Source organism: Protomyctophum parallelum, assembly GCF_964188405.1.
Source record: "Protomyctophum parallelum genome assembly, chromosome: 19".
In the NCBI taxonomy this organism is placed as follows: Eukaryota; Metazoa; Chordata; class Actinopteri; order Myctophiformes; family Myctophidae; genus Protomyctophum; species Protomyctophum parallelum.
Window position 1 is genome coordinate 41,133,877 of NC_139717.1, and position 12,027 is coordinate 41,145,903.

The 12,027-nt window shown below is 42.5% G+C and overlaps 1 protein-coding gene across 1 annotated transcript; it reads right to left on the reverse strand.

The window, feature by feature from the left end:
- Positions 1-265: 265 nt before the first annotated feature.
- trmt6 (tRNA methyltransferase 6 non-catalytic subunit) lies at positions 266-9,863 on the reverse strand. The gene is made up of 12 exons (XM_083791109.1): positions 9,570-9,863; positions 8,383-8,510; positions 7,709-7,818; positions 7,173-7,264; positions 6,747-6,830; positions 6,514-6,638; positions 5,840-6,010; positions 5,409-5,557; positions 3,948-4,033; positions 1,779-1,881; positions 1,042-1,128; positions 266-871 (listed from the first exon to the last, which is right to left on the reverse strand). Exons 1-12 carry the CDS (start codon positions 9,671-9,673, stop codon positions 719-721), a joined length of 1,392 nt encoding a protein of 463 aa, XP_083647235.1. The 5' UTR covers positions 9,674-9,863; the 3' UTR covers positions 266-718.
- Positions 9,864-12,027: the final 2,164 nt, after the last annotated feature.

Genomic DNA, 12,027 nt, shown 5'->3' on the forward strand with positions numbered 1-12,027 from the left:
AAATGCTATGAAATGAGCTTTGCTAATTTGTTCAGAGAATAAAATATATATTCAAATTGTGCTAAGCCCAAATTGCAGTTTAATTGTGTTTCTAAACGTTTGCTCAATCTGCGTTCAAATAAAGAGAAATTATATTCTGGGACCAAACGAATACAGTGTATTTTTTTCTTCTTCTTCTTTTCACTGCCTCTCATAACTGAGCTCATTACACAGAGTGTGCATTTTATTCTGTGCATTCTGTAAAAGACATGTAAAGATGCATCAGTTAATTTTCAGACCCATTTATTCCACATGGCACTTATCTGCTTAAAAATAAAAAATAAACCTAAAACCTAAAAGATGGGAGGATTCAACCCCCCCCAAACTAAACCTTTTGTTTACAACTTAAAGCAACCAACAGAAGGTCGCAACGCGTTTCAACGGCTCCTTACGCAACACAAACAAGAGTCCTCTGATAATTCACACAGGCATACAGTGCGTTTCACCCCCACCCCCAGGCCTTCATCTGCACTGATCTGAGAATACAAGACAGGGACGGCAGGGCAATTCTGATGAACGCTAACTGGACACATAGTCCACCCCCAGCCACCGTTCCAGAAATGTCAAATCAGTTCAGCTGAAAGGCCGAGGCTCTATCCTGCAGGGCGCCGTTCGCTCTGGGCTACTAGTGGAAACGCTCCCTTATGTCACTCATATCTGGGAGTTGCGTTCTCTTTGTTTATCCCTCGGTCTCTGTCAATTTGAGTCTCTTGGGCGCCGGTTCCTCTGCCTTCTGTGGGCCCTCGGGCTCTGTGGCGACGGTTGTGCCCGAGAGAACGTAGCCTCCTCCACCGCTCATCTGCAACACGGGATGAGTTCTGTTCTCCAACACCTGGGGAGACGCCAGAAATACAACCATCAGGTCGGTTAGGACAGAATGTGGAACACTTTGAGTGAAAACGGACAAGAGAGGGAACATGAGTGGATGGAGTACAGTTTAAAGAACAAGAGAGGGAACATGAGCAGACCGCGGAGTACAGTTTAAAGAACAGAAACAATCACCTGGTAATGTCTCAGCCAGGAATCTGTGAGCTTGAGAGCGGCAGTGCCTCCTTGGTCCTTGAGTTTTGTGTAACACTCGATGAGAGGCTGCGGGGGAAAAGCACACACAATATAAAAGAGGTAGACAATCCTCCTAGAAATCTAGTCGCTTCAACTGACCTGCAGAGAAGCAATACATTACAAAGTAGGTAAGTCATCAAAAACAAACACAAATAACAGCTATGAAACTATAAATCAAAAAAGGGAAACAAATGCAGGGAGAGGAGGATCAAAGGGAAAGGGGTTCTAGTGTATGTGAGCCTAGGCAGGAACACAAGCACAACAGAAGAAATAAGTCTGTGGTAGTGATTGGCATTATAACTCATGTGCAGTGGCAGGACAGTCCACACAAGCAGAAAAAGTAATAAGGAGCTTTCCCTGTGGAATTCTCAGCAATGAAGAGTCAGAGACGACACTGTGTAATGGCAACGAGCAACAAGAGATTAATCTGGAAGAAAACTAATAAGCTTCATTGTGTGTCAGGTGTCCACAGTATTTCTGGAGTTTTACTACATTCCACTATCTACGAAGAGTATGAGACAATACAAACACACGATGTGGAATGTTATTGTCTATTTGTGCTGATATATGCAGTATTTCTATTGTGGTACTTAAAGCTAATGAAACGGACAATAGGGATAAATTAAAGCTACTGAAACGGACAATAGGGATAAATTAAGTCTCACTTATGATCTTACCTCTTTGTATTGGCAGTAAACCACAAATGGCCTGGAGGGAGCGAGGAACTTGATTAGTTTCAGAAGAACTGAACTCGGGTGGAACCGACTGGCGATGATCAACCTAGAAGGACAGGAGGGATACATGAACTGTCAAACAAAACAAAAATTGATTCTAAAGCAATTCCTTGTTAGAAAAGCATTGGCAACTAAGCAATAACTTAGGTTAGCTTACCAGTGATTAAAGTAGGCCGCTAGACCTACTGCACATGTAAACAGAGCTGCTACCTTTAAACACATCTTAAATATGACACTTATTTTAGTATACTATTTAAATAGTCTTGAGATATGATTCAAGTAGGCCGCTAGACCTACTGCACATGTAAACAGAGCTGCTACCTTTAAAAACACATCTTAAATAAGAGGCTTATTTTAGTATACTATTTAAATAGTCCTGAGATATAATGCTGCTACTTGTCCCAAAGTGACTGCAAAAGGCTGATCCTATTTAAAAAAAATGCTTAGTTTATACCCTGTATAACATGTGGATAAGGATGCAATGCAGCCAACCCAGGGCAAAGCCAGGAGGGGAAAGAAGCGTACCACCTATGTAGTCTTTCTCCGGCACGACAACACTGCAGAGCTCAAGAACCTGATGTTGGATGGGAAATTGTGGAGGGCAGGAATCCAGGAATCCCGACTTGGCGTTGGCTAGACCTCACTCTCATAGCGACTAAGGATGCAATGTGACATACTGTACTAGCTCTTTTTACACGATGCTGCACCCCTTCCAACTGCATGATACTTTACCCATTTTCAACCGTTTTTATTATATTTTGCTTGCTTACTTTCTTCGGCAGTTTTATCATGCCAATAAAGCTCCTTTGAATTTAATCGATTCATGTGTCCTACCCAGGTTTCGCAGCTGGGTCGTGACTCGTGAGCGCAAATGTCTACTGCGAATGCCTGGGCCGTGGCTCAGCGGTCCAGGCACCATGGCTGGTAATCCAGTCTGGCAGAGTGCCAACTCCCGATCCCGACGGCCTTTACTGCATGTCACCACCCCCCCCCCCCCCCCCCATCTCTCTCCCCATTTCCCTCCATAAAAAATATAAAATAAAGGCGAAAGCCACAAAAAAAATCATTAAAAGAAAAGTCTAAGTGGCACGGTGGCACAGTTGGTAGTGCTGTCGCCTCACAGCTAGAAGGTCCTGGGTTTGATTCCCGCTGGGGACACTGTGGGCACTGGCGGCGTGTTCCCTCCTCCGCGTCATCAGTGCCCATACCCGAGGCGGGGGTTGGCGATAGGGCCTTTCTGTGTGGAGTTTGCATGTTCTCCCTGTGTCCCCTAGGGTAGATACCCTCACAAAAACATGCAGTAATCCTGGTCTCTAAACTACCTCCTCCTGGCCAGCCGGGGCGCCTGATGGAGGGGAAAGGAACTGGTCGGAAAAACGTGTCCCTTCCACGTGCTACGTCCGGCCGGGGAAATTCCCCTCTGTCAGGTGAAAAGAAGCGGGCTTGGACTCCTCATGCATAGAAGGAGGCATGAGGTCAGTCCGCTGCCCCCCCCAGGTTGGCAGAGGAAGTGTAGCGCCCAGGATTACATTAGATAATTGGCACTGGGTGAAAAGAAAACTGGGTTACAAAATCGTGGGATAAAAAATTAGAAAAAAAAAAAAAAAAAAGAAAAGTCTACTGCTAAGAGGCAATCCTAAAAAGGTTAGGGGTGAAATTGTGCTTATAACCTTCAGGCAGTACCATTTGTCAACTTTAGTCCTGGGATAGTTTTTATTATTATTTATCACTTTATACTTTGTATTGAAGTGCACAATTCACCTTGCAAGGACATTTCAGCCATGCAGGCTCTAATCATTGTGCCTATAAAGTTTGGATGATAGCAGAGACTTCATCATGACCACGCTGAATTTCGGATGATTGCACGAGGTTTCATCGTGACCATGATGAAAGAGGATAACCGAGAAATTGCCTTAATCACGACACATCCATTTTAGCTAGTGCCGTGATGCATCCAGAGCCCAGTTGAAAGTTAATTATACAAGAGGATAAAGAGAAGCAGAGTAAGGCGAGGTGATAAAGGAACAGAAGAAATATACTGTTGGTGAAAGAGGGGAATGGGGAAGAGATTCAAGGGAACGTTATGAAAATGTGGCAGAAATGTTAACTGACCCGTCTGCGTTCCTCCCCTCCAACAGAGCAGCAACAGATGCTAGCTTCTTCCTCCTCTCCTCCATCCTCACCCTCTTTTCCTGGGCCTGCAAGTTCAAACCAGAACAAAACATGGTTTCATCAGTCAAAGATTGTGTTTTCTGATTCTCACTCTCTAGGTTTACAGTCTTCCTAGGTCAGCAGGCGTGATGTTCGATCTGTAACATAAGGCAATTTGAAAACACAGATTGAATTTCCAATTCATAGTCATATGTTCAATGTTTTACAATAGACCATAAACATGCTGCGTTATTGTTACTCATGCAACAACTGTTTACACATCAGGATCAATGTCTGTTGTATCAGGAAAAAATAAAGACTTTAACTTGGATTAAATTATTATAGATATTACTATCTATTAGTCCTTTTGAAACACAATGTAAATGTTAAAGCTGTAGCCGTGTGTGTGTGTGTGTGTGTGTGTGTGTGTGTGTGTGTGTGTTCTTGTCTGTTCAATCCTCAGGAATTACCTTTGGGTGGCAATAGCCAATAGCTGGATACATCGAAGTGTTTCTGAGCAAGACACTTAAGCCATAACTGCTCCCTGAGCACCTTACTAATGGCTGTTAGTTACAGGATTGGAAAATGCAGAGTACAAATTCCACACGTGCAAATAAACAGTGACAAAAAACACCCCGAGGAGTGGCGACAAAATTATTATAATATCACCCCCCCCTCCCCCCCCCCCCCCCAGTGAGGAGCTACAGAGGGTTGAAGAAACCAGTGTTCAGTAAACCTATCAGGGAGCTTCTGTCAAAGGCCTGGGGCCTACTGGTTGTGGCTGATTACTTCCATTTGCAAATAGAAAGTGTTAATGTGTTTGGCACAACCAAGCTAACTCATCAAGTGTAGTGTTGTGTGTGCACCAGTATTCTGTGGCCTCTCTCTTTTTAAAGGGGGTGTGTTGGGGTGCGTTTGCGCGTGAGACGGCAATGAATGCATTCTTTAGATATACAAGCTTTTAACATGCAATAGGTCTTTGCTAGTTTTATGTCACAAGGAAAGAAAAAAAGAATGCTAATGATTAGTCTCAAGAGAGTAACACTGGCCAATCCATGATGGTGTACGTACATGAATCTAAATTAATGACCGGTTATGGTTTTAATCACCGATTTGTAAAGCAATGCTCAAAATTAAGAGGTAAATTAAGAGGTGCAACACAACTGAACTCAAATTAAAGTAAAACCTACATCTATGCCTACAAATCTATGCTTACATCAATCCCTGTTGTTACCCCCTAGACTAGAGGATGCGCTGCCAAAACGTTGACCAAAGGGTGGCACTAGCGGAAAGGCCAGTGCATCACCAAAATCAATAGGCACCATCCTCTGAGAAGCATGAAGGTGCACAGCAAATTTATTGGCCCGTATTTTTCAAGATTTGTTGTTGTGCGTTGGATGGACACAAATGGCCATGACATACTTTGATTTCCTTGCGTTTTTCCCATTCCTCACTCTCCTGGTCCCGTGCTGGGTCAGCACTAGAGTTTGTCTCCATTTTCTGCTCCACTGGACTGCCCTGTGGTTCTGGAACAGGCTGGTTCGGTTCCTCTCTGATCGCCTGGCCGCCATCTGCAGTGGAATGACATAATGAATAGCAGTTCTTCATTTCTGGTCTACCAGTTTTATTATGCAACCGGCTTCTGTAACAAACCAATCACGCCTCGGGGATAAACAAGTGTTTTTCCTCATGCTCATCCCCATCTTGTTAAATAGGACTTTATTCATCTCCGTGGTGAAATTCAGGTGTCATAGCAGGACAAGCGGTAAGCTTTTTCTTGAATACGTTTCATCTCTCCCTTTGTTCCATCTCATTTTAGGAAGAGGCCGCTAATAAAAAGAAAAATGCCCCACCATTACTCGTGTCCTTGGCAGCAGTGTCCAAGGTGCCTGCCAGCAGAGCATTGACATGGCAGATGGGAAACTCATGCAGCATGTCGTGGAAGTGAGCGGGGAAGCCAAAACTCTTCATACCCGCTAGAAGCGGGCCTCCGCCTGGATGCATTTGGATCACTGAACCGTAGCCTGGATGGGAACGAGACGAGAGCTGGAGTTAGAAATATATTCGATGCAGTGTGGCTGCTCAACTGAGCAGCTGATCGAAGTTTAGAAGAGGAATTCTAAACTCACTTCATTGTTAAAAGACCATCTGTTTACCAAATATACTTTTACAAAAGTATTGGCACAACTACCTAAAGTAAAAGTACTCATTATGCAGAATGTTATCAGAAAGTTATGTCAAAAATGTATAAACATCTTTGGAATATAGCAGATATACAAGCTTGCATGAGCTTTAGATGTGCCATTTTCAAATAGCAAACGTTTAAATAGGAGGATGCGTGTCACTCCCCATCTCTCTCTCCCCGTTTCAACTCTAAACTTAATAAAAAGCCCAAAAATAAATCTTTAAAAAAGAATGTAACGGTACTGAAAATTTTAAATAGTCCAAATTTACAACTCAAATATGTATTCAAGTATAGCAATCGAGTACCATTGACTGCAGGCATCATTTATGCCGAATAGCATACCTCCCATTCTCTCCATAACAGCTCCGAGCACCAGACCAGCGCATGTCTCGTACACCAGGACTTTGCTGCCAGCGTGTATGTTCCCTAGGGTCAACATCTGGGCTAAGGTGTCATACCGCATGTGACTGAAGGACGGACATACATACACACACAGTTATGGCATTTCCTTTCAGCAGAGCAATGTTTAGTTGTTCACATACACTTTGATGTTGTAAATCCATGCGCCGACTCACCATATCTTCCCTGGTTCTCTGCCATGGTACATCATGGCCAGGATACGACAGGAAGGTTTTACTATTGTGACGTTATTCTCATACCTTCAGGAACACAACACAGGAATAAGCATAAACACACTGTGAGATTGATTGTGTGAATTGATGCATCGACTGCAAGATGCTGAATGTCATTTATTTGTTCCCAGAGAAAGTGATGTTTTACAACTGCAAATCCAGTTGTGTGATGAATAAGTGCATTTTGCCAGTTAAGTAGAAAATCTGTGATGTCTGTGATGTCCCGACTCCCAACTTAAGGCAATTATCCCCATTGACACACCCACTTTGAACCACTTGAACAAAATAATTAAGCACAAGAACAGATTTTGTTAAGTCAGGGCCACCAACATTAAAATCTATAAACAAACATCAAAAGCAATGACTTACTTCTTCTTTTTCTTGTTAATGTATTTGTTCTGTGCAAACTCTGTCTTGTCCCTGAACGTTGTGCTGTTATCTATGAGCTGCTGGATGATTTCCTGTAGAGAATATACATAGATAACATTGTAGGACCTTCAGGGTACTGTACCATGTGAACTCACATACAATTCATGATATGGATTTTCTCTCTTAGGTAGAACGCTTAAAAAGGAGCTGCAATGTGATATTTTCTGTTAAAAACAAAACATGTTTTGTTTTTTTTGGTTAAAAAGTTCAAGCTGATGGTAATCACTGCTAGAGTGTTTGTTCACCAACAGTGGTCTCTGGGTCTCTCCAGCTATTTATTAATTAAACAGAACCTGTTTCAGGTGGGTCACCAAAGAGGTGACGGGACAGGGAGACCATGTTACTGAACAATCACACTATAGCAATGATTACTATATTTATATTTAACACTTTTAATTAGTTTTTAATATTTTCAAATAACCGATCTAAGCTCACAAAGCGTGAATCAATATCCCAATGCAAGCGTTGGCATGTACCTGTCCCTTCAGACCTTGCTCTTTGAGCGTTTCAATGTCATCCCGGGTGAGTTTCTGGGATTTCCCATCATCCACAATGTTTCGATTGTCCGTGCCGGCCTCTTTTGCATCTACAGAGAAACAGATTTGTTTCTTTTTTTACAAATTTGTTTTGTCCCAAACTGATTTGCGCCAACAAAATGTAACTGAAATTATATATACACAGGGGCTTGATGTAAAGTGTGAGTGAGGTGTGTTTTGCACCAAAGAGCAAATCTACAAGCTCACAACACACTGTAGATTGGCTATTTTCGGTGATATTGGTGTGGAACCAAGTAAATCTGGCTTTAGTGACTCTGGGCTTAAACTTGCATTCCAGGCTAATATATATGCCTTAACATTTCGTTACTCACTTATAAAAACTATCAAAATGATTAAACTGTTCTCCATGGCATTTCCATCGTGAAGAACAGCCTTTGATCAATTGAAAAATGTCTTTAGTTCAGTCAGTAATCAAGTAAATGAATGATGCCCAGTCAATCACTAAAGTGCAGATGGTGAGAAGTTCTCTACACGGTAGTGAGGCACAGCTGTAATGCTGCACTGACATGTGGGGATTATATTAAAACGGCTTGTAGTTTGTACATGCAGTGGTGGTGTTATGTTATCATATGATATGACATTTAATTCAATACCCGTGGAGCTCTCTGTATCCTTGGGTTTCTGTGGTTGTAGATTGCCCCCAGCGATCTCAAACGTTGTGCTGTAGAACTCTCCCACGGCATTATCCAGGAAGAACCACTGCTTCTCAAAGTTCACTTTCCTGGAAAACAAGAAGGTAAAATCTATATGACTGATTGATTGAAGAATGTATTAACAGTTTGAGAATTACAGTACATTTTTAAGCACAACTCAATACAAGACGACGCCATAAAGCATTACACTTGTTTACAATAGGGTCCACCATGTTCAATTCATCATAACATTTAGAGACGTACAAATATACACTAGTAACACTACTATATGGCCAAAAACAGGAAATCATCATAGGAGATAAAAAGGTAAAAGAAACATATACAGTGAGGGGGAAAAAGGGGTGGTTGGGGGATTCAGATTTTCCGGGGGGGCAGTTTTGAATTGAAACCGTCCGTAGGTGGCAAGTGCCCTTTGAGAGCGGTTTTGAAGGAGTCAAGGGATTAGCATGTCTTAATGACTGTTGGTAGGGCGTTCCACATTTTCGTGGCATAGGAGCGAAATGTATTTAGTCCCTTAATTGTTTGTGCCGAATCTGGGTTGCACATGGTTTGTTGAACTCCCTCTGGTGTTGATGTATCGAATCTTAATTGTAGAACAGACAACATGACATCATCTCATGATGGTGATCAGTGGTGTCATGCTCGTAGAACGCAGTACCACGTGGTACCAGTACTTTTTTGACGTGCACGCAGCCACGCACAGGGACGGAACGGAACGGCTGTCAAAACTTTGCTGTCAAAACCAAACTTGCAGTAAAGATGTCTGTCTGACCATTTTAAGTCTACTTTTGTGTTTTGTTTGTGTGTCTGAGTCTGAAACTCATACACTATTTAACAATAGGCTAGGGCGCTAGGCTATGCAGCTGTTCTGTGTGCATGCCGCGATGCGCACATGCACGCGCGTGCACGTGACGTTCCGTGGTACTACCAGTAAAAAAATGACACCACTGATGGTGATGGATTAGCCCTGGACTGGCCCAGTGCTTACAGCGAGTCTAAGCACTGGACCAGGGCTAGTCATGGATATCATACTATATAGTACAATTATGAAGATATTAAAAAAGAAAAAGCCATGACTTGACATTTTTTGAAACACATAATCTATAAGAAGGTTGATGAAAACTCACTTCTTTGGCTGAATCTGAATCTGGACAGCTTTGAAGATGTCTCCACGTTTCAACACAACATAGTCTCCCTCTTTCATTCTGTACTGGCTCTCATCGTCCGCCATAATAAGATCTATGGACTGTAGTTGTCAGTTACGTTAACAACACGCTACCGTCAGCTAGCACACTGTATAGTGCTGCTTTTAACGACTACGAGGCACTGCATACAACAAAATGAAACGATACGGATTAGAAAAGTAATTCACACGTGTTAGCTTATTATTTCCCAGCGCTTCCTTAGCGTTGCAGGACGACTAGTTGATCGCAGATAGTACAATTCATCCCATTGCCCACAGGGACGGCCACGGTCTTATCTGTGATTGGCTAGTTTCAAGTGAGAATATTGTTCAAAATGCTTTGAGACTGTACTGGGGTACCCCAATAGGCGGCCCGCGGGCCATTTGCGGCCCACAGAGCGCCCCCTTGTGGCCCATGAAATAATTTCCAAAAAAAAAAAGTCATTTTTTTTTTTTTTTTTAAGGGTCCCAGATATAAATGGCATTAAATGGGGGTCCGTAGCCTATGCATGTCAAACTGGGCATCCTTTTCAAATGGGGTCTTGCCCAGCTGAAAATGAATTTTCAGGGCAAGACCTCGACCTCGCGCGTGCAGACTCGGCCCCCAGCCTGGTACGCTAGTCAAAATATGGCCCTTGAGGAAAATTAATTGGGGAACCCTGTGTACTACAAGGAAAAATAAGTCCACATGTGATGTCATTCATTAAACTGTCGTTTTGGAATCAATATATTAGCTTTACACCACAAACACCACGCATATCCACATTTCTTGTCTAATGCACTGGCTTAGTCCTACTCCTCCTCCCAGCCCAAACCACACCTTGGAAAGCATGAGTGTCTATTTCAAACAAAGTGTTTTTTTGACTGGGGGGGGGGGGGGGGGGGGGGGGGTCAGATTTTCTGATTCTGGGTAGTTGAGATGGTTGGAGATTCGATTCCTGAGTGCATTGATTGGAATATAATAGGAGAGGGCTTCTTCTTTACTATTCAGGTTATCTTGATGATGTCAGAGTGATATATGGACATCCAGTTGTTGATGATGTCAGTAGGTTTCAGCTCCATATAAGGAGATCCAGGTGATGACCCTGTCCCTATATGGAATAAGTGATGTCAGACGTAGATGTGGTCAGCTCTATTATGGAGATTCAGTCGTTATTGTTTCCGCTCCGTATATGGAGATCCATGTGATGAAGAGTTGGTAGTGCCAACCAGCGTGGTGTACACTACAGTAGACTAGAGGGGTTTTCAACAGGTGGTCCGTGGACCACTGGTGGTCCGTGGAGGTATTGCATGTGGTCCCTGACCATGCATTTAGTAATGTAGCAAAGTATTTTCTTCCACAGAACAGAACAGTGCATTAAACGTCTGTGCACTGTTCCATGGAAGTGTGTCAATGTTATCAGAATTACTGGGAAGTCGGAGGTTAAGAAATTCCACAGAAAAGGCAGTTAATTAGAATCTCAAGAAGGGTGTACCACTGTACCAGCTTGCCTGAATGAGTCATCATTATTAGGAAATGTTAATGTGCCCATATAATCATGTCATCATGTGCTATATCTTGCACATATTTGCCATTTTTACTATATATATAGTACTATTATTACTATTATTAAAATAGTTCAAATAGCCAATAATAGCCATAATGTATGGATGTAGATCAGCTAGTATTTTTCAATATAGTAAAATATGGAAAAAATAGTTTAGGGATAAAGGTTAAGGCTCGCCATCGTTTGAGAAACAGTATAAGACATGGGATGCATTCCATAACAAGTGTTACGAAAGCACTAATCTTAGCCCATATCCCATTACAACACAACAGTGGTCCCCAGGTTGATCCTTAGTCAAGGTGGTGGTCCCTGGTTCACAATCAGTTGAAAACCCCTGGACTAGAGTGTGACAAGCTGGAGTGTGAAATAGTTTTCAACGAGGGCGGCGCAAATATCAGCAATTTTCGGCATGTGTGCAACATGACAACTCTTTTAAAGTATTGTACAGTAACAACTAAAGTCTCTGTAATGTTTATGTTGTATTATTACAAAAAAAAAAAACGATTTAAAATAAAGGGATTTAAGATCATTAAAGCTGGGCTGTTGCCTGAGTCCAGTGCATTCTGTCAACTTCCGGTCCAAGACTTTGTCACTCTTCGCCAATAGAAGTCTATGTAGAAGAGCCGCCATTGGACTGGCCCCGTGAAGTGAACAGTTGTCACAACTCTCTCATCTAAACGGCACTGGTGCCAACTTGTATGATAATCTGGCAAATAATCAAGGCGAGGTGAAAGCATTTCTAACATGTATATTGCACACACACACACACACACACACACACACACACACACACACACACACACACACACACACACACACACACACACACCAATGAGTGCTAGTCAGTGCAGCTGC

Coding starts and splice junctions, on each gene's coding strand:
- trmt6 (XM_083791109.1), bottom strand. CDS start 9,673: ATGGCGGACGATGAGAGCCAGTACAGAATGAAAGAGGGAGACTATGTT. Junction 7,819..8,382: donor GGATACAGAGAGCTCCACGG/GTATTGAATTAA, acceptor GTTTCTCTGTAG/ATGCAAAAGAGGCCGGCACG. Junction 872..1,041: donor CCTGGCTGAGACATTACCAG/GTGATTGTTTCT, acceptor GCGTCTCCCCAG/GTGTTGGAGAACAGAACTCA.